General features: G+C 38.2%; 1 protein-coding gene across 17 annotated transcripts in view; it reads right to left on the bottom strand.

Annotated features, from left to right (window-relative positions):
• Positions 1 to 23,130, bottom strand: part of Wnk1 (WNK lysine deficient protein kinase 1) — a 142,879-nt gene that overhangs the window by 90,944 nt on the left and 28,805 nt on the right. For all 17 annotated transcript variants that reach the window (XM_036181379.1, XM_036181372.1, XM_036181371.1 and 14 more), the window contains exons 2-4: positions 11,408 to 11,580; positions 2,819 to 3,039; positions 244 to 401 (exon numbers count right to left, since the gene is read on the bottom strand). In XM_036181379.1, the coding sequence (XP_036037272.1) occupies positions 244 to 401; positions 2,819 to 3,039; positions 11,408 to 11,580 (552 nt within the window). The remainder of the gene's footprint in view (positions 1 to 243; positions 402 to 2,818; positions 3,040 to 11,407; positions 11,581 to 23,130) is intronic.

The raw sequence follows: 23,130 nt of genomic DNA on the forward strand, positions 1-23,130 counted from the left end.
AGAAGACATTAGAATGCAGTTCCAAATAAATTATACCTCAAGATAAAGGTTTAAGTGACTGCAAGGGAGGTGGGAAGAAACTGAGTTTATTTTTGCTCTCACTGTACACTGCCTCTAACTCAGCAAACTCCCATCCTAATGGCTTAGGCTTTCTCTTAGTGCCCCCTTTTGCACAGGTGGATGTTATCAAGCTTGATTTTATTAGATCTGATGTAATGTCATCAACAATTAGCAAGGACTTACACTGGTCACTCGACGGTAGATCTGCGCAGCATTTTGGCACTCTGAGTATGGATATTCAGATGTAGCCATCTCAAGCATGCACATCCCAAAAGCATAAACATCAACGGATTCATCATATTTCTCCTCATACATCTCAGGAGCCATGAACTCCGGAGTACCTTAAATTAAAACAATGATTCAGATTCAACAGATCAGTAGCTGTAGGTGTTACCTACCAGAGGTTTCAAGAAACAAAGAGGTTGACTTGTCAGAAATTGTGTGTGTGTGTGTGGGGGGGGGGGGGGGAAAAAGAAAAAAGAGGGGGAAAAAAAGGATGGAAATCTTCTTAACCTGTTCCATCAAATATCCTATGGAAGATTTTCCACTGTGAGGCTTTAAAACACACTGAACAGTCAAGTACATGACTACTTATACTGCTGAAATTGTGTTCCCACTATTAACTTTGGCTAAGAGATATATTAATATTATTCATAATGAAAACAATAGAAGGAAAGGCAATAAAAGAAAAGAAAAAACAAAACAAAACAAAACAAAACAAAACTAGAGGCTGGGGATTTAGCTCAGTGGTAGAGCGCTTGCCTAGCAAGCCCAAGGCCCTGGATTCGGTCCTCAACTCTGGAAAATAAATAAATAAACAAATGAATGATAAATAAAGAAAGAAAGAAATAGAGATTAAATACATACATACATACATACATACATACATACATACATACATACATACATACATAGTCAAGCAAACAACCAGGCAGTGGTGGCACACGCCTGTAATCCAGCACTCGGGAGGCAGAGGCAGGCGGATCTCTGTGAGTTCGAGGCCATCCTGGTCTACAGAGCTAGTCCAGGACAGGATCCAAAGCTACAGAGAAACCCTGTCTCAAAAAACCAAAACACCAAAACAAAAAAATAAATCAAACAAACAAACAAAAAAACTAGCAGGGAACAAAATGGATACTGTAAGACAGTAACGATAAAAAGACCAAATACTTGTCTGCCCTCTACGGGAAGTTGGAGTATTTACAACTTGCCTCTTGACATTAATACTTCACTGATTAAGGAGGCCTTGGAGTGTAGGGGGAGCGGACGACTTCTGTATTCAATGTATTTTTAAAGCTAATAAAATGTAATTATCTGCAAAGGCCATTCACCAGAGCCTTTTCTTCACATACTTATGATCCAATCTACAGTAAACAAATAGCCTAATGCAGATACAGGAAATACAATGAGGGACATCCTACAGAGGTGAAAAACAAATGCACATACACATACACATACAAATATAGAGCTCAAATACAGACTGGTTTATGAGCACAGTATGTATGTGTATGGTCCTACAAGATTAGATTTTACAATGACTTCAGAATCTTTAACTTCAATTCCAGAACAAGTATGCACATTATGATTATTAATAAGCAAAGGAAATAACTCTCTGTTGGATTAGTGATTTTAAGATCCCCAAGACAATCAAATGCATCCTGTAAAGAAAACAAAAGGGCAATTCAGCTTCAAATGTACTTTTCTTGTTAATATATTGTGTAAAAATGTATAAACAGCATTAGAAATCCTAACTTCACAATATTATAATGAGAACACTGTTTTTCTTTTGTTCTTTAAGTTAAAAAAAAAAAAGCAAATTATTGGTGTGTCATGCTTTTCTTACTGGTACTTAGGATTGTGGCCCACTTAATAATGAATGAGCTTTTAATGTCATACCCTCTAGGAAAGCAGAATAGAATGTGAACTGAAAAATTTTTAAATTTCAGAGAGTTAAAGTTAAACCTTAGCCAAACAGCCATTATTTTTTCCAGCTGTGAATCTAATATACAATGAAAAAGTCCGAAAGGTCACTCTTATTCTTTGGACTACGTACTGATTCCTAATAGGGTTGATTCTGCTCTCCTTACAGCAATGTCTGGAGACATGTGTAGTTGTAACAACGAGGAGTAAACAGACAAGGAAAGCTACAAGTATTTTGTGGCAGAACCCAGGTATGCTATGAAATAATTCTACAGTGTACAAGAAAAACCCTATACAGTAACTGTCTAGACCCAGCTATCCAGAGTACTTAGGATGAGAAATCTAATGTTGATATATCATTCATTATAAAAGGTGAGAGTAAAGGAAAGTTGATGAGACCAGCTTTTTACAAAACACCCCCATATAGTCCTATTTTCAAATCAAGTTTTTACAGCCAGGTATTCTTGAAGATATAGCCAATAGACATTTCTGAAGCTAAACTATAAAAAACTTCATTTATTTGACAAAAAAAGCAACATATTGCTTCTACTGTATAAATATGAATATAAAATATTAAGTATTAACAGAATGACTCAGTGAGACTGTAAAAAGAGGTTATATCAATGAAATTCACCTTGCATCAACAGTCTTCAAAATGATTTTAGAAGCTTAAATATTAAAATTCTTTCATTTTATATTCAAATAGACTTGATCACTAGGTTCATGATATGGATTTCTGAAGGCTTATTTAGTGTCAAAAAAGATAGGATAGGATTAGGTTTCTAAAGAAAAGCTATGTCAAAAGCCAGACTGGCTCCAAAGCACACTGGAAACATACCTATCACACTCTTGGCAAAAGAAGCCCGCTTCAGAGTTGCCAGACCAAGGTCTCCAATTTTGACTGAGCCTGTAGGGCCGGTGATAAAGATATTGTCACATTTAAGGTCCCGGTGAATAATTGGTGGAGTTCGTGTGTGGAGAAACTGAAGTCCTTTAAGGATTTGCCGACACCAGCTTCTTAGAACTTTGATTTTCATCACTTTAAACCTTTTTAAGTACCTGGAAAAGGCAAAGTAAACCAAACAGATTATCAATGATACCAGCTTTCTGCTTTGAAGAATTCTATTAAACTCTAACATACCAAAGATAGGAATATTAAATTTAGAATACTGAGACTCAGTAACTTTAAGGGTTAGTAATACTTTTAGTAAGGTTAAAGGGGCTAAGATACATTTAAAATGAAATTCTATTAAAAAACAAGAAATAAGTCCTTGAAACATTTTTATTGTTGAGTAATGAAATTGAAAAAAAAATTTTTAGCCATGCATGTGGGGTAGGGAAGTGCATGCATATGTGCATGTGTAGAAGTCAAAAGAGACAGATGAATCCCTTGGAACTACAAGCATTTACCAGTTGTTTGGCTTGTCACCTGGGTGCTGGGATCTGAGCTCTTGCCTTCAAGACTGTACAGCAAGTGATCTTAACCACTTCTCTGGCTTGTTTTGAAAGGATCTATGCAGCCCAGGCTAGCCACAAACTTGTATTCTTCTGCCTCTGCATCCTTCTTTTGTTTTTTGTTTGTTTTCTTGAGAATGGGTCTCATATAACCCAGAGTGGCTTCAAACTTTCTATATAACTAAAGATGATCTTGAACTCTTGATCCTCCGACCTCTGCTTCCCAAGGTTAGAACTTTAAGTATGTACCACCATGCCCAGTTTTTACAGTACTATGGATAGAACCCAGGCCATATATACACTAGGCAAACGCTGAGCTACATCCCCGGCTCTCAGAGAAACTATTTAATAAGCAGTTGGTAAGAAAATTCCTGTAACAGAAAAAAAAATGTATACTTTGACATAACTAAAAGAATTCTGCTTCTAGTAAATAATGGAGTGGCTTCTACCACTGTATACCTAAACTGGTTTTTAAAAAATGCAAAATGGGCTGACAAATGGCTTACTAGGTTTAAAAAAAAAAAGCAGACCAACTCCTCTAAGTCATGTACCACAACACGTGTTACCCATATACATATGCACAAACACAAAAATAAATAAATAAATGTAATTTAATGTTTTTTTTTTTAAAATAAAAAACACAAAACAGTGATTGAAAGGAGAAAGTACAAAACAAAATCAGTCAGAGTGATTTCACATGAGAATAAAGAGAAAACAATGTGCAAGCAGCCAACATATGTATGTGCACATGCATGTACATGTGGAAAGAAAGGTCAACTTTAAATGTCCTTTACATCATCTTGTATTTTCACCCAAGATCTTCAACTGACCTAGAACTCATCAAGTAGGCTAGACAGACCGGCTAGGAAGCCCCAAGGACCCATCTGATTCCATTATTTCAGGACTGGGCTCATAAGCAGATAATCATGCCTTGTTTTTTGTTTGTTTTTGGTCCCGTGTCCCGTTCTCCGCCCCCCCCTCCCCCGCCCCCGCCCCATGGGCTTTATGAAGACTGAACTCAGGTCTTCGTGCTTTCCTGCTCAGTGGGTAAAGGTACTTGCTACCATGCCTGATGACAATCCCCATGATTCACATGGAACAAATTTTAAACATGGTGTAATAAAAGAACAGATCTATGACTGTAGTGCAATGGTGAAAAGGAAAGGAAAGGTGGGGCTGGAGAGATACTTCAGTGGTTAAGAACACTTGCTGTTGTTTCAAAAGACCCAAGTTCAGTTCCCAGCATCCATGCCAGGCAGCTCATAATTGCCTTTAACTCCAGCTCCAAGGAATCCAACAGCCTGTTCTGGCTTCTATGAGCATCTGCATACGGGTGTTGTGCACATACAATGCATGCACACACAGACACACATACAGACACACAAAGTAATTTTTTTTTTTCTTTTATAAAGATAGAAAAAAGGGGGCAGATAACCTGGTGCATAAACCTAATGACTTAAGTTTGATTTCTGGAATTCATGGCAGAAGGAAAAGCAGTACATTCCAGATTTAGTCTTCTGACCTTTATGCTTGTGCCATGGAATGCTTCTGGACTAGTACACACATCATTCTTATTCACACTCTAATTTATTCTCATATCTCACTCCTCTCCACCTACTTCTCCCCCGCCCCATAATAATAAAATACACTTTAAAAAGGAAGTCTCTCTGTCTGTCTGTCTCTCTCTCTCTCTCCCTTTCTCTCCCAATAAAGCTCTAAAAGGTAAAAAAGGGGGAAAAAAAAGAAGGAAAAGAGGAGAATAACTCAACAAGAGGGAAATCATGCCGTCACGCCTAGTACCAGAAACCTAGCCAGCTACCTAGGACTAAGATGTGGATCTTGGAGGAGAATCTATAACTGCCACTTTATTAAACCAACATGATCCCTAACTACATTGTAAATTTTTGTTCTTATACCCACAGAGCAGTGTAGTTCTTTCTTTCACTTTTTTTTGTTTGGTTGTTTGGTTGGTTGGTTTTTTTCAAGACAGGGTTTTCTCTGTTTAGACCTTGCTGTCCTGGAACTCACTTTGTAGCCTAGATGGCCTTTTCTTATCCTTCAATAAGGAAAGTTCTCTTAGTAACAGAGACTACAACTTATCAGAATGCAGAGGTGTAGCATCCAGACACAACTGATACACATCTACAACATAAGTCCTACACCTAAGGCTCAAGATCATTGTGGAAGAGGGGGCAGAATGATTTTCAACAGAGAACAGGGAGTTGTGTGTTTTCGATAAATGTCAGAAGCTACACCCATAAACATGCCTAACAAGTCTGCTTAAACATGACCTGAACAAAAACAAAACAGATATGCTAACATAGGACAGAGAAAGTCTTGACCCTAAACAAAGACCTATAAGCAATTAAGGAATGCTGAATGGGGAAATTAGTCTTTCCCCAGAAAAAGAACACTAATAGTTTATCAAATACAAAATGGTCAGCTCTGAAAACATACCCAGCAAGTAACATTATACAGACTGAGTTACGTACTTTGGAATATGTGCATATATACACACATATACATATATATAAAACAACTAGAGAAGAGGGGGCCATGAATTTGAAAGCAGGTACCATGGGAGGGCTTAGAGGGAGGAAATGGAGGGGGGAAAATAAATACACAATTATAATCTCAAAAAAAGTATTCAAGAAGGGGAGGAAGAGCTGAGTGATTGCAGCTCACACCTTTAATTCTAGCATGCTGGATGCAGAGGCAGGCTGAACTAAGTTCCAGAATTGCCTAGTCTACAGAGAGAACCCCTGTTTTAAAAAACCAGAAAGAGGGGTTGGGGATTTAGCTCAGTGGTAGAGCGCTTGCCTAGCAAACACAAGGCCCTGGGTTCGATCCTCAGCTGGGGGGGGGGGGGGGGGATTCCAGAAAGTAGTCACAAAAAGGAAGCCCTCAATTCTGTATATTTTCTATCCAAATCTACAGTTAGTTAACTGATGAAATATGTACATATGCAACAAATTCCACAGGATTACTAAGTGAAGAGTATGGTATAAGTCTGTGAACTAATCACTATAGAGAGAAATGCATTGTGGTTCACATTTTATTTGTACATATGCAGAGTGAGGGAAGGAAAAGTATCTACTAACATTTTCATATTAGTACCTTTAAAGTACATGCAACTAGTTAATAAAATCTGTATTTTGTGAAGGTCTATGAAATACACATGTATCAAATATAAAAATCACAGTATAAAAACAAGTATTAGCTAGGAATGTTTTACATGAGAGTGTACCATATTAGCACGAAATTTGTAAAGATGTGAGGATATAAATAAAATCTCCATAGTAATCATTTTTTTAAATCCTACATACACAAGACTTAGATCTATCAGAAAAACTAAGAGTAGAACTAAAATAAAACTACATTTGGATGTAGCAATTAAATAAACTTAATAGCAAAGGCAAGTTGTTTTTTAATTTTTTATGTGTATTGGTTGTCCACACTGGCCAGAAAAGGGTGTCTGATTGTCTCAAGACTGGACAGTTTTGAGCCATCATGTGCTGCTGGGACTTGAACCAGGGTCCTCTAGAAGAGAGCCCAATGCTAACTGTTGAGCCATCTCTGGAGTCCCTAATTACTTTTAATCCTTAAAAACCTGCTTTTAAGCCGGGCGGTGGTAGTGCATGCCTGTAATCCCAGCACTCAGGAGGCAGAGGCAGGTGGATCTGTGTGAGTTCAAGGCCAGCCTGGTCTACAAAGCAAGTTCCAGGACAGGCTCCAAAGCTACAGAGAAACCCTGTCTCGAAACACCCCCCCCCCAAAAAAAAAACCCTGCTTTTAGAGCAGGACGTGGTGGTACACATCTTTAATCCCAGCACTCAGGAGATAGAGGTAGACAGATCCCTGTGAGTTAAAAGCCAGCCTGGTCTACAAAGCAAGTTTCCAGGACTAGCCAGGGCTGTTACACACAGAAACTGTCTCAAAAAACAAAACAAAACAAACAAAAAAACTGTTTTAGGGGAGAGGTTGGGTGAATATAATCAAGATATATGAAATTATCTAAGAATTAATAAAAAATATTATTTTAAAAAACCAAACAAAAAACCCTAAGTACTAGGAATAAGTTATCTGTTTTTTTGAGTTCATGGCCACTGGGGTCCCACAGACCCCTAACATTACAGTCTATTGCCATTGTTCTTGGTTACCCTCCAGAATCTGGTGGCAAGACACTATTGCTGAAGACATCACATAGTTGAGTAATAGGACATGGAAAAATCAAGGCAGAAATTTCATCCCTACTGACAAACTTTCATAGTGCTGGAGGTGCTATGCATTCTACTGAAGAGGAAAAGTAATCAACCGTCCTACCCAGTTGAGAACCCTGTGAGCTACAGCCTGGCACTTATGGGAGTAAGCAGGCACTTTATAATTGGATTTAAGAGAGACCCCCATGCCTGGTACTACCATGGCTACTAGGTCATAAGCTCTAAGGGGAAACCTACTACTATTATTCTATGAAATGGACACAGTATTAGAATGACTCCTAATGGCTTATCATTATATCCAATTCTAGTATATCTCCTAAGAAAAGCTTCTTCTTTTGCAGCAGATAGTGATTAATAAAGAGACTGACAACTGGACAAGATGTAGAGAATTAGAGGCTACAGAGTGCTTGGCTCTAAATGGTATGTCTATCTTACATCTCTTCCCTCTCTATGGCTCAGGGATCATTACTAAAGAGGAGGGTGAAAAGATTATAAGAACCAGAGATAGCTACTAGACAATTTTTTCCCCACACATTACAGAATTCATAGTACTCTAAATCCGGTCAAAAGCCCATGGCTGGGAGGTGTTAGGATTTAAGGTAATGGTTCTCAACCTTCCTAATGTATAACCCTTTAATATAGTTCCTCATGTTCTGATGACCCCAGACCATAAAATTATTTCATTGTTACTTCCTAACTGTAACTTTGCTGTTATGAATTATAATGTAAATATGTCATATGCAGGATATCTGCTATGTGATCCCTATGGGAGTCGAGTTGAGAATCAATGGTAAGGAGACCTTACTACTGGTGTTAAACAAAGCTGGCATACCAAACTTCCTTCTAAATGTTTAAGTTTATACCCATAGACAAATGCTCTTCTTAGCCATAATTTGAGAAGGTTCTCTTAGCAATGAACAGAGGTAAATACAGAAACTCACAGCTGCTCAAGTTTCTGTGAATAAACAATAGCTGAGTGTTCAGTCCTGAACAGAACCTTTGTAAGGTTCTTCCTAAATCTCAAGGAACATTGTAGAACTGGGGCAGAAAAAGAATGTAAGACCCAGATAGGGTAAGGACTATGGGACTACCTTCCAGGCACTACTCCACCATTGCAGTAATGATTTCACAGTAGCTTTCATGGGCCTGTCAGCAGTCAATCATGGATTGGGGGACAGAGTTTTACAGGGTCCTACCTTCCCCTTTGCTGAATTATTGATTACTGATTATGCGGAAAGTCATTATCATTCAATTTTGCACACCAGGCTCCAATAGACAATTCCAAACTCAAGTCCCCACTGGTTAAACTTAACAAGTCACAAAACAATAAGGCATTAAAGTAGTGAAAAGACTTGAAAGGAGAAGGGGGAGTGATAGGAATTGGGGGGAGATATTGGAGGAATGGAAGAATAATCAAGTGGTGGTTCACAACCATCTGTAATGAGATCTGGTGCCTCTTCTGGCCTGCAGGCATACATGCAAGCAGAACCATATATATATGTGTGTGTGTGTGTGTGTGTGTGTGTGTAGTAATAATGTAATAAATAAACAACTCTTTGGCCCAGAGGTGGTGGCTCATGCCTTTAATCCCAGCACTTGAGAGGCAGAAGCAGGTAGATGGAAGATTGGGAAGAATTGAAGACACTAGCTAAAAAAAATTAATTTAGAGAATTCAATGACACATGCAAATCAGTGACTATAATCAGGAGACAAAAACTGTGTTCCAAAGACCTAATATATATCAGCTCAGTACTATTTATTTGATAGAGACAGATAGTTCAGTGGGTAAAAGCTCCTGCCAACAAGCCTGGAGCTCCACCTCCCAGACTGGAGTCTCACAATTTAACCTCTGACCTCTATACTCATACCATCATACACATGCCTATACACCTACACACATACATACATACATAAAAAGAAGGGAGGGAGGGAGGAAGGAAGGAAGGAAGGAAGGAAGGAAGGAAAGTTAAGTAAGTAAGTGTGCCAGGCAGTAGTGGACTAAACCTTTAATTCCAGCACTAAAGTGGCAGAGGCAGGCAGATCTCTGAGTTTGAGGCCAGCCTGCAGCCTGGTCTACATAGTGAGTTTCAAGCCACCTAGAGCTACCTGGTGAGACCTTGTCTCAAACCACATCCACTCTCAAAGTAAAATAAAAGGACAAATAAAATATCATAGTAATTTTTCAAAATTCAATTACTTGGAAATTAGGCTAGAAAGATGGCTCAGTAGTTAAGTTAAGAGGGGCTGGGCGGTGGTGGCGCACGCCTTTAATCACAGCACTTGGTGCTGTGGGATGTTCTGTATGTCAAATGTGTTGCTCTGATTGGTTAAAATAAATAAAGTGCTGATTGGCCAGTAGCCAGACAGGAAGGATAGGGTAGGAGGGACAAGGAAGAGGAGAAGGCTGGGAACAGGAAGGCTGGGAGCAGAGACTGCCAGCCGCTGCCATGAGAAACAACATGTAAAGACACCGGCAAGCCACAAGCCATGTGGCAAAGTATAGACTAACAGAAATGGGTTAATTTAAAATAAAAGAAACAGATAACAAGAAGCCTGCCACGGCCATACAGTTTGTAAACAATGTAAGTTGCTGTGTGCTTTCTTGGTTGCTCTTCAAGAAGACCCAGAGTTCAGTTGCTAACACCCATATCCAGCACCCATATCCAGCAGCTTACAATTACATGTAACTCTAGCTCCAAGGGATCAGATATCCTCTTTTGGCCTCTGGAAACAGCCACACAAGAGACAGTCATTTATGTATGTTTCTCCTCTCTCTCTCTCTCTCTCTCTCTCTCTCTCTCTCTCTCTCTCCTGCACTTAGGAAGCAAAGGGAGGCAGATTTTTTGAGTTTGAGGTTACCCTGGTCTTCAGAGCGAGTTCCAGTTATTATTAATATTATTATTATCATTCTTATTATAAAAGAGAGGTGGAGAGATGACCCACCAGTTAAATGCTTACTGCTCTTGCATAGGACCTAAGAAGTTTAGCTTCCAGCACCCATGTCATGTGGCTCACAACCACCTGTAACTCCAGCTTCAGGGGATCAGATACCCTTCTTTGGCCTTGGTGGCACATATATATACAAACTCACACATGTAATTTAAAATTAAATAAATATTTAAAACAATAAAAATTTAAACAAAAATGTAATTTCTCCCATGACAAATTTATACCGTGTACTTTACAACAGCTTCATTTCTCAATACAATAAACAGATGCTCTTGACATACCTGTGATTTTAATAGTATATCCCATAATATCCCATTTCTTCATCCAAAGCTCTTGGTACTTCTATAAGTTAGCTCTTTTTCTCAAGTAAATAACATGTCTAGGTATTTTGGTTTTAATTTTTAGAACTATGAGAACTAAGACTGTAGCTAGTTGCATACATATAGTAAAAAATAAAATGTGATCAAATAAATATTTAATATAGTTTAATCTCATTTTAACCACTAGAGGGCAACCTTGTCATTGATTTCTAATCCCTAAACCTCACACATTTTAGAAATACCAATCAATATGACTTAAAATTAACTAGGTTTATTCAGCAGCAACCTCATTCCAATACTTGCTGATAAGTAATCACCATATCATCTTATATACAAGAAGATTTTGTGAGAAGGAAAAACACATGGTGTCATGAAGGTAGAAAAGATTATTTCTGCCTTAGCAGGCTAAACAACAAAAATATATTTTAAAAATGAGATTATCTGGAAATTCTTGCTCATATTTATAAATATTGATAGACTTACGTTTTAAGTGTTCCAGATGTCATTAGTTCAGTCACTAAAACAATGCATTTTTTCCCTTTTACTGTGGATTCCCAGGAGTCATAGAACCGAACAATGTTGGGATGCTGAAGGCCCTTTAACATTTCTGCCTCTTCTTTGAATCTCTGCCTTTCGGACTTTGTTAACTTTCGATCCTAAAAGGAAAAAACAAAGTAATGTGATGTAAAACGAAAAATAGAAGTTACACAGATACTAAATAAGCTGGGAATGATGGTACATGGCTGTAATCTTAGCACTCAGCCTCTTGAGACAGGAGGATGGCAAGTTAGAAAACCTGTCTAAAAAATAAATAAAATGTACTAATTCTTTACTAATTAATGATAAATAACATTAAAATTAAATAGAAACACTAATAATAGTCATTTTCATGCCCTAAAGTTCTGAGAACAGACTACTATCTATTTAAGAAAATTGGATTATAAAGTGATGCTTGACATTATTTATTATTAGTATCAATGTATGTCTAAAATATAATCTCTTTGCTACCTCCAAAATCAGCCAATAATTGTTAGAAATAGACAAATAATGACATGGAATGGTCATGGGTTTCTGAAGGCAAAAAGATTAAATAATCTATCTTTATACTAATTATAACTTTCTTTATGATCATACTGCATCACCCAAAAAACTTAACAGAATCAGGCAATCTAGTAAGTATGCTTTCATCATGTGTTTAAAGTTCCTGGTGTCATTACAGGAACTAATTTACATACTACCTGAGATGAAGAATGGGAAAAGAATCCAGTTTGTTTTTATACCTTTAAACAAGATCCATACACACAATCTGTTGACTGTTCTGTTTATTAAAATGGAAACTATCTCTAGCCACTCACTCTCAGAATAGATACTTTAAAAAGTACTGGACGGTGGTGGTGTGCGCCTGTAATCCCAGCACTTTCGAGGCAGGGGCAGGCGGACCTCTGTGAGTTCAAGGCCAGCCCAAAGTGAGTTCTAGGACAGGCGCAAAGCTACACAGGGAAACCGTCTCCTGGGGGGAAAAAAAGTATTCCCAGCAAATCTAAAATGTGATTTAATATTACAGTATTTTTGCAAAGTGATTTAATATTACACATCTAATTTATAAAGTCCTCTATGTTATGAGAATGGACCCTCTTTCTTACTCCCTACCCTTGAATGAACACTATCCTGAATTTAGATATGTAAGAATCATCTGGTTTTTAGATTCTGTAAAAAATTTTGAACATACCACAATTTATACATTATCTACTCCCTCATTTGTTGTTTCTACAAAAACCACAATTAAGGTTTCACTGTTAATCTTCTTGGACTTGTATATACAACTATTTATAGGACACTAGGGTTTTTGTTTTATTGATCTCTCTACACAGCCCTGGCAGTTCTGGAACTAACTATGTAGTCCAGTCTGGTCTTGAACTCACAAAGATGCACCTGCCTCAGTCTCCTGAGTGCTGGGATTAAAGGCAAAGGCAATCAAGCACAGCAGAGCACTGTTTCTTGTAGGAGTCACAAAGTTCTTTAAGATTTATAAATTTACAAGACTGGAGAGATGGGGATTGGGGATTTAGCTCAGTGGTAGAGCACTTGCCTAGCACTGAGCCATCTCTCCAGCCCAATACTTTGATAATTAAAACATAATTTCTTTTCTGCTCTTATATGCTTTTGCTATGGTCTAAATGATTCACATTGAAATCTAAACCTCCAAGATCTTAGGAGATAGGTAGTGACTTTACGGGGGGAATGGGCACACACTTCAGGTAACAAACAAGTTAATCTCTTCTGCCCCTACCACCTTATGAGGATGCAACAAGTTCTCTGAGGCACATTAAGTATTCACCAGAAATTGGCAATTTGACCTTGAACTTCCCAGTTATCTGAATTGTGAAATTTTTTCTATTATTTATAAATTAATGCCACCTAACTTTAATTATAGCAGTCTGGACACTATCTTGTTTCTGAAGGCTACCACTGCTACACAAGTGGTAGTTATCTACCACACATCAACTTTGTCGATTGGTGAGTATAAAATCATATCTTGTTGCTTATTTTATCAGTGTCATTAATATGCTTAAACGACCTTTTTACTTTTCTGAGAGGGTTTGGTATGTAGTTACAGATGACTTTGAACTTGCAGTCAGTCCTACCACAGTCTCCCAAATGCTGGGATTATAGAGGAGAATAATCAATGCCCACTCTAATTGCACTTTTTAAAAAATAATAAATAAATTTTTCAAGTGTTTATGTTTAATTCAGGAAAACTGTCAATTACTCTTTCTCTCTGAAATAGCCTCCTCCCATCCTTTACTCTCTACCAGAGTTTAGGCATAGAAATGCAAACATGTGGGTTGGGGATTTAGCTCAGTGGTAGAGCGCTTGCCTAGCAAGTGCAAGGCCCTGGGTTCGATCCTCAGCTTAAAAAAAAAAAATGCATACATGTGTGCATGTGAGACTTACCTTTATTGTTTCTCATTAGTCATTGCTTTCTTTTTGGTTCCTGAATGTCAGATATAGCACTATCTTCACTAATTTTATTTTCAGTTACAACACATCTTCGTTTATTATCTTTTTTGTTACTATAATTATTAACTGAACTTTAGGGCTTAAGGGAGGCAAAGATACAAAAGAAATGTGCCAGGGTCTTAGACTGTGTTCCAGATATATGGAAGAGAAGAGCATAAACCAGATGCTTCCAAATAAAAATGCAAGTGCGTCTGAAATACAGATGGGGGAAGGGAGCTAATACATGGGCATCCATAAAAAATATAAAACATACGTCAGGCTATGGTGGTGGCATGCCTACAATCTCAGCACTCAAGATTGAGAGTTTGAGGTCAGACTGGGCTAATGATAACCTGTTTCCCTCCAAAATATAAAACAAACCACCTCCAAACCAAAACAGAACAGCATTACAAGAAAAACTCAACAGGGTCAAGTAGTCAGACTCAAAAGTATCTATGGGGAAGTTTGAGAAAGGAAGTAAGTCATAACTCCTATTCACTATTCCTCCCACTAGTATCAAATACAAGTCTAAGGGCCAGAGAGATGGCAGGTAAATACACTTGCCAACAGCCAGATGACCCGAGTTCAATTCCTAGTACTTACAAGGTGGAAGGAGTGAACTAACTCCTGAAAGATGTCCTGACTTCAAGCTTACACTTATGAACACACACACACACACACACACACACACACACACACAAAGCTAAACTGCGAATGGTGGTACATATGAATAACCCAAGCATTTGTGAGGTTAAGTTCAGAAGAGGCTCAGCCTGTGCTACTAGTATGACAGACCCTAACTCAAAACAAAAATAGAAAAAGCTAAGAGAAAAGGGCCAGGTAGGTGGGAGTATGATCATACTAAAGAATGTATTTTTAACTCTTAAAAGATACTCAAGGGCTAAGTTAGGAGGACTGAGATCAAGGCCAGTCTGATCTAAATAGTGAGACCTTATCTAAAACAAAAACAAAAATGTAAAAGGAAAAAAGTAGCAATGAGAGATGGAGAATCTGCCTATGTTACTCAGGCTAGTCTTGAACTCCTAGCCACCAAAGTAGCAGGACTACAAGGGTATACAATTGCACCTGATTTAAAATATACTTTATTACTAGACATTATCTGCAATACCAGCACTTGGAAGGCTGAGGCAGGAAAATCATGAGTTTGAAACTAGTCTGGATTACAGATATATCTGGCTCCAAGGTACTTTGAGCAACACAAAGAAACTGTCAACAGACAGACAGACGGACAATGAAACTGTCGACAGACAGACAGACACACACACACACACACACACACACACACACACACACACGAAAACAAATAAACAAAACAAAATAAAAAACCCTAGAGGTTCAATTCACAGTCACTTTTACCTGGGGTAGCAGGGATCTAATCTTGCCAAAGGTTTTGACTGCTACCATTAGTTTTGCTAAACGATACACTAGATAATGAAGCTAATTTAAGCCCCAATTTGTCTGTTGAAATCCCATATATCCTAGGTTTCTGTGGACAAGTTCTAAGCTTACTCAGGTTTGATGACTCAGAGATGGTATCAGTCCTAGCTGTGACTCTTATGCAATGAGCCTAAATCTGAATCTTACCTGTATGACTGCATGTACCCGGTTATAATTCTAAGGATGTACTTTCTTCAGCTTACATGTAACAAGTTTGCTTCTTAGTCTGATTTTCTCCTCATTCAGTACCTTGTTTCAATGTCTTTACCACAAGGTGATGGAAGTCTTATGGGAAGAAGCAAGGATGATTTCTCTTACCTAAAAGATCCTCCAACACCCTCCCCATTTCCAGAGACTCTTATCTTCCCTAATCCCTAGCCCTGGCTATATCTGGACTGCTTCTGACTTCCCAATAGGCACAAAAACCAACCTTTTAAGTCAGGTCTCCAAAAGAAAACTTCAGCTGCATTACTCAGAATACAAGGGAAATTAAATTGGTGATCTGAGCAGGTATCTTCACATAATCTGAACCAACAATGGGGACAATAGGTGACATTCCAAAGAATTCCCTATTAGGATGCATTCTAAATAACTGGAATAAATTTAAATTGGGTATACTAACAAAGAAAAAGCTTTTGCCGTATGGCTACAATATCAACCAGGAAACTAGGAAACCTCAGTCTTCAATGACTCATTAAACTATGATGCCATTATTACAACTAGACTGTTTTGTAAAAATTTAAGAAAATGGCAAGAGCATCTCATGTCTTCATCTTAATGGCCTACTATGGGATCTAAAGCTGAGACACGACTGCTTGGTACCTCATATTCTGGGAGCAAACACTGTCATCTTAGAAGATCCTCTTTATTTATGTATACAGCATGTACAACTGCAGGCCAGAAGAGGGCACCAGATCTCATTACAGATGGTTGTGAGCCACCATGTGGTTGCTGGGAATTGAACTCAGGACCTCTGGAAGAGCAGTCAGTGCTCTTAACCTTTGAGCCACCTCTCCAGCCCAGAAGATCCTCTTTTAACAGCACTTATGGAATGGTCCTTCTAAACATGTCTGAATTCATAAACTCTAAGGGGGAAACTCCAAGGATCTCATGAACTGTTTTTAATTCAGAGACATAAGGAACAGCAAGTCTTTATCAAAATAATACTAATTTTTATCACTTTTGGAGAGTTCAAAGACCATAAAATCTGTTAGTATTCTCATCTATCAGCCAAACAAAAGAAATTATGTCCTCTGTAAGACATGCCAGATGTGAATGAAGGAACCATTAGAGCACAGTCTCCTTTGACAGATCTGTTCCTACGTAGTAGAAAACTTGATTCTCATCACAAATTTATAGAGGAATTTTTTAAATTCACTTATTTGATTGACAGGATTTACAGATCTTACTGTCATTTTTTACAGTAGAGAAAAACAACAAAGGATTATGAGGGCAACTTAGCAGCATGCAGATGTCAAATGTTTCCAATCTTGGTATTTACCAAGTTAGGAAAATTCTACCCTAGACATCTTTATTGGAAATACCAAAAAGGCAACCAAGATTAGAAAAGAGGTGACTATATTATCTGCCTTATTATAGAAGGAATGAATTTAAAAAAAAAAAAAAAAGGCATGTAACATCAGTCTGTTAATTACGACAAAGTTTGTGAAATTACTTAAACAAGGAGAAAATTCTGTCCTCTTTCCTGGATTGCTACTTGAGGACCTTAAAAAGTACACTAATGCTAGCCCTGAGTCATCAGAAGGAAAGGCATTCCTAGACAAGTATTTTTAACTGTCTGCCCCAGATATCACAGAAGCTTAAAAGGCCAAAATGGGCCTGAAAGGCAAACAAACAGATACACAGGGGTTTTGGAATTATTAATAATAGAGATAGGATAAAAGAAGCAGAAAGGAAGCCAGCCAGTTGTGGCGCATGCCTTTAATCCCAGCACTCTGGAGACAGAAGCAGGTGGATTTCTGAGTTTGAGGCCAGCCTGGTCTACAGAGTGAGTTCCAGGACAGCCAGAGCTACAGAGAAACCTTTCTCCAAAAAAAAAAAAAAAAGGGGGGGGGGGGGGGGGGGGGGGGGGGTGGGGACAGAAAGACCCACAGAAGTAAACTAAAGGCTGAATAGCTAGCTGCTGCTGTGAACCCTGAACCACTCTGGGGATGCCCACCAATAGAAAATAATAAGGTGTCAGGGAGGTCCTGGCTAAAGCTGTCACCCAGCCAAGGGACACTGGACAAGAAAACATCAATTTGCAAGAAAGAGACCAACAATTCCTGTACTGGAAAAGAGAATGCCTCCAGCTCTGAAACAAGTACAAAGACAGAAAAAAATCTTGGGAGCTAAAAGACTGCAGATCTTTACTCAAGAATCCAGCTTCCAGCAAGCAAAGAATTTCAGAACAATTAATAGCTTAAGGCCCTTCTTGCTTGCTTTCCAGCTATAAAACTGTAAGTTTCTAGGAATCTCACCAAAAACCCCATTTACAGAGAAAGAATATGTACTAAACTCCTTGTGCAACTCTAGTGGTTTCTGGTTTTACCTTATCAGATTATAACTCTGCTCAAGGCATTTCTAGAGCCATCCTATAATCTGACTTCCCGAGGAAAAACAAACACCCACAAAGGTTTTCTAGCAAATTTCTGAGATGTTAAACTTTTGAGCCACCAAGCTGGTACACAGGGCTAATGCTAAGACAATTAATTGTGACACTCTTAAGAAGCCCATCTGTATCTGGATATATCTTACTTTCTGTGACTTAGAGAAGCCCACACTCATGCTCTGAGGGGAATGTCTTTCTTTTTCTCCTAACACTTATGCTTCACTCTTATTAAAATATCTTGGTGGGTTTTGTTGTTTTTGTTTGTTTTGTTTTTGTTTTTGTTTTTTGTTTGTTTTTGGAGACAGGGTTTCCTCTGAGTAGCTTTGGAGTTTTAATTACACTTACTCTGTAGCCTAGGCTGGCCTCAAACTCACAGAGATCTGCCTACCACTGCCTCCTGAGTGCTGGGATTAAAGGCATGCACCACCAACCGCACAGCTTTATTAAAATATTTTTTTGTTGTTGTTTTTGTTTTTGGAGACAGGGTTTCTCTGTATAGCTTTGCACCTTTTTCCTGGAACTCACTTGGTAGCCCAGGCTGACCTCGAACTCACAAAGATCCGCCTGGCTCTGCCTCCCAAGTGCTGGGATTAAAGGTGTGTGCCACCACTGCCCGGCTATTAAAATATCTTTAAGGCAAGCAAGATGGTTGAGTGGGTAAAACACTTGCCATATAAGCTGGAGTTCATTCCTTAGAACCCACAGAAAAGCAGAACCAATTCCAAAGTTTGTTCTCTGACCTCGATGTGCATGCAGTGACATTCGTGCATTTATGCACAGACACTCCCATAAACACACATACTTTATTTTAAAGAAATAACTATAAACTCTTCAGTTCTGTTTATATCAGCTAGGCTTGGAATTCTTTTCTGCATCAAAACTAAGAACCACAGCTGAACCTGAGTCAAGGTCCTTTAAAAGCTTAGGGGAACTGTGCTGAGGATGACATCATAGAGCTAGGTCTCTGTGTCCTCACCACTGATAGTTCCAGAGGAAACTGGAGTTACCTCAAGTTCTGGTGCCCCGTGACAACTGAGGGGACCAAAAGTCCTCTCTTCTACTTGTAAGCCAAGTTAACCTCAAATATGTCTTTAAGAAAAAGGCTAAGTTGGACCAGCAGTGGTAGTACATGCTTGTAATCCTAGAACCACAGTAGTCTGAGATAGGATTATGAATGAGACCAGCCTAGGTTACTAATGAGACCCTATCTCAAAAACACAAACTAGGATTAGAGAGAGAAGGCAGTAGATAAGAATGATTACAGCTCTCTTCCAGATGAGCAAAGTTTGGATCCCAGAATTCACAAAGGAAGGCTCACAATTGCTTGTTAACTCCAATCCCATGAGTTACTCTGATTTTTTTATTGACTCAAACTTCATCTTTCTGAAAAATACAATACCAATACTTAGTACAATGACTTCAGTTCACTGTTCTACAAAAATGTTGTCATTTATAAAGTCCACAAGGTGTTTGGGGATTTAGCTCAGTGGTAGAGTGCTTGCCTAGCAAGCGCAAGGCCCTGGGTTCGATCCTCAGCTTAAAAAAAAAAAAAAATTAAAGTCCACAAGGTCTCAACTATACACAAAGAACTAACACGTAACTAAGGAATACCCAAGAGTAGGAGAAATAGTCTTTGACAGGAAAGAATACACCAACTGGCTATCTAATACCAAATGGTCAGCCCTGAAAACAGATACAAGTAGCATTATACAGACTGCGTAGGTTATATTTAGGAATATATGTATATACATATATGCACATATTAACAACAAATAAAAAAGGCTATGAATCTGAAAGAGAAGGAGGGGTATATGAGAGGGTTTGGAGGGAGGAGGAAAGAGAGGGGAGTAATGTAATTATATTATACTCTCAAAAATAAAAAAAGAAATTTTAAAAACTATTTCACTAAAAATAGTAAGTAGAGAAAAGCAAGATAGCTGGGTAGGTTAAAAAGTGTTTGCCATGCAACCTGGTAACCTGAGTGCAATCCCTCAGACTCCCACAATGGAAGGATAACTGACTCCCACAAGTTATCCTCTGGCCGCCAATGGCACGAGTCTCCCAGAACACTAGTCTCCCTCTTCCCACTACAAAGCAAATCAATTCAATTTACGAAACTTTTTCAAAGAAATTCAGTTGCACTGGGAGGTGGTGGAGCACACCTTTAATCCCAGCACTTGGGAGGCAGAGCCAGGTGGATCTCTGTGAGTTCGAGGCTGGCCTGGTCTACAAAGCCAGTCCAGGACAGCCTCCAAGGCTACAGAGATCCAGGAAAGGCACAAAAACTACACAAAGAAACCATCTTGGGGGGGGGGGGGTTGTTTACATCCTCTAACTGGACATCTCTCTGCTTCTGTTTGTTTTTTTTTATCAACATCATCCATTTAGGAGCCTTTTACTGGCTCCAGAAAAGTTCAAGACCAATTCACAATTGAAACAGTAAAAACTGGCTCTTATTAACTAAAATTGAACCTTTGCAAACCTGTAACCCATATCTCAAAAAATATTTAGTCCTCAAGTCCTTTTAATTTCTATGGTATTTTATATTTGGTAATATTTGAAGTCTTACTACTAAATTAACCCCCCCCATGATATTTCTACATATCAAAAAATGGGTGACATGTCTGGAATCCTTTGATTAAAAAAAAAAAAAAAAAAAAAGGTCAATGCTAGAGTCCTCCCTCCTTATCACTGTGCACCACACTGACTAAGCAAAAACTTGAGCATCTATTCCATCTTTAAAAAATAAGTACCACTATTGATGTTAGGTATTGTGGTAAAAATTAATTTCAGGCAAGTAATAGGAAGTCTGAAGCAACTAAAGTACAATTTCCAATTATTACTTACAGAAAATTTTAGGAAATCCATTTAAGTCTGGAATATTCTTTCAGAGTACTGTATAATAGCAAATTTAAATTAAAAGCATATTAACTATAGGAATTTTATACTTTATTTTGTTCATGTGTTTGTGCCTGAGTATATGTATATGCACATACATATGTTAATGGTGCCCAGAGGAGGGCATCAGATCCCATAGAGTTACAGATATTATGAACTGCCATGTGGGTACTGGCAACCCAACCCAGGTCCTTTGAAAGAGCAGAAAGTGCTCTTAGAACTGAGACATCTCCCCAGTTCCTATTTTATTTTTCTTGATAATATCAGAAGAGATTATAGGCTTAAGGAGTGGGTAAATAAATAACTACTAAGAAGTAAAATGGTACACGCACACCCTCACTTGCTTGCAACTTTTCAAAAAAAAATTGCACTGAGATACAATAGGAAAAATTACCCCTGAATTTGTTGTGGCCAAACCTACAGATTAAATTCTAGTGCAGAATTTCTTATAACCTTCCAATGTAGTATCCCTGAGATGAAACTGGGCCTATCCCACAGAAAAAATTATTTGCATTAGCTGAATTTTTCTTAATAGTTAAAATAGATGCTGATCACAGGAGGAGAGGTACAATGTCCCTTACATCTCATGGAATCTTCTAAGAATTAAACTGAAATCATACCAGTTTCCACAAATTTTTTAAAGATTTATTTATTTATTATGTATACAGAAGAGGGTGCCAGATCTCATTACAGATGGTTGTGAGCCACCATGTGGTTGCTGGGAATTGTACTCAGGATCTCTGGAAGAGCAGCCAGTGCTCTTAACCTCTGATCCATCTCTCCAGGCCCACAATTTTTTTTTTTTTTTAAATTCTCCATTAAAAGTAGTAAATATAGTCTGATTTTGTTCTTCTGTCAGCTCCTTCTCACTATAGTTTATCTTTATTTTCACTCTATTTATTGCAACAGTAGAAAAATCTACTTATAAGGATACCACTTTCTCAATTTATATGTGCACTAATTCATAGGTTCTATTCACACTAAGCACCCTCCACTTAAATCTCCAAATTTGGACCACAGATGTGAGAGTTGGGGCCTAAATAATTTCTCTGTACCTCTCTCTGTTGGGGGTGGGGAAGGCACCCACATAAAATCCTACACCACTATCTAAAACATGGCTTACAAAAAGCTTTTAAGTTAATAAATAAATGTGACAGAAATATAAAATAACCGAACTCCCCAAAAAGGAACTGTTCTATTTAAAAACTGCAAACTATTTTTCACTAAATGACTTACAATACCCAAGGACACTGCCATAAATTTGGTAATTGGTGGTGGTGGTATGTAAGTGAAACAGCTGAGGTCAATGTGAAGGCAACTAACCGAAAGGGCTGAACTTTAGCTTCTCATGTAGGGCCCAGCACTACTGCGACTTTCTAAGGAAAGCAGTCAAGCTGAAAAGGGGAGCAAGAAGAGAAGACAGATGAGAATCAAATGGAAAATTTCTTTAGCATCAAATGTCACACATGAGGTAAAAATAAACAACTTTTTTGTGGGGTCATCAAAGAAGCCAATAAAACAGAACTGATTAAAAACTCTTAAGGTGTTACTAGCACTGAACCTGAAGGTCATGCAAAAACTTGTTAGCACAGAGGGGTAAATGCAGTCGTGGTAGATACTGCAAAGCTAGTGAGCTTTTCACTGAACCTGATATTCAAAGCTGTTTTCATTTTGTTCGGGGTGGTGGTGGGGGGAAAAAAAAATCAAGAAAATAGGGTGTAAACACTATGTGTTAGGTTTCAGAATGCATGATGCAGTAATGACTTAAAGAGGCAGGACTCAGAGCCCTTAGATGGTACATACCAGGGATCCCAACATTAAGTAGGATTCAACAAGAGGAAAGAGTTCATGACAGCATGGGCTGCACAGCCAAGACTTTCAAAAAAACAAAAGGAGTCGAGAGGAATCATCTGCTTTTAGAGTACATAAAATATGTTATGATTCTAAAACAAAAAGATGATAGGGGGGCTGGAGACATGGCTCAACGGTTAAGAGCACCATCTGTTCTTCCAAAGGTCCTGAGTTCAATCCCAGCAACCACATGGTGGCTGACAACCACCTGAAATGAGATCTGGTGCCCTCTTCTGGTCAGCAGGGATACATGTGGACAGAATAATGTATACATAATAAAATAAATAACTCTTTAAAAAAAAAAGATGATAGGAATAGGACCAAAGAACTTACAGAAATTAAAGATAAACTCACAAACGGAAGTTGCCTGGGAGTGAATAGAAAAAAA

This window comes from Onychomys torridus, chromosome 3 (genome assembly GCF_903995425.1).
Source record: "Onychomys torridus chromosome 3, mOncTor1.1, whole genome shotgun sequence".
Taxonomy (NCBI): Eukaryota; Metazoa; Chordata; class Mammalia; order Rodentia; family Cricetidae; genus Onychomys; species Onychomys torridus.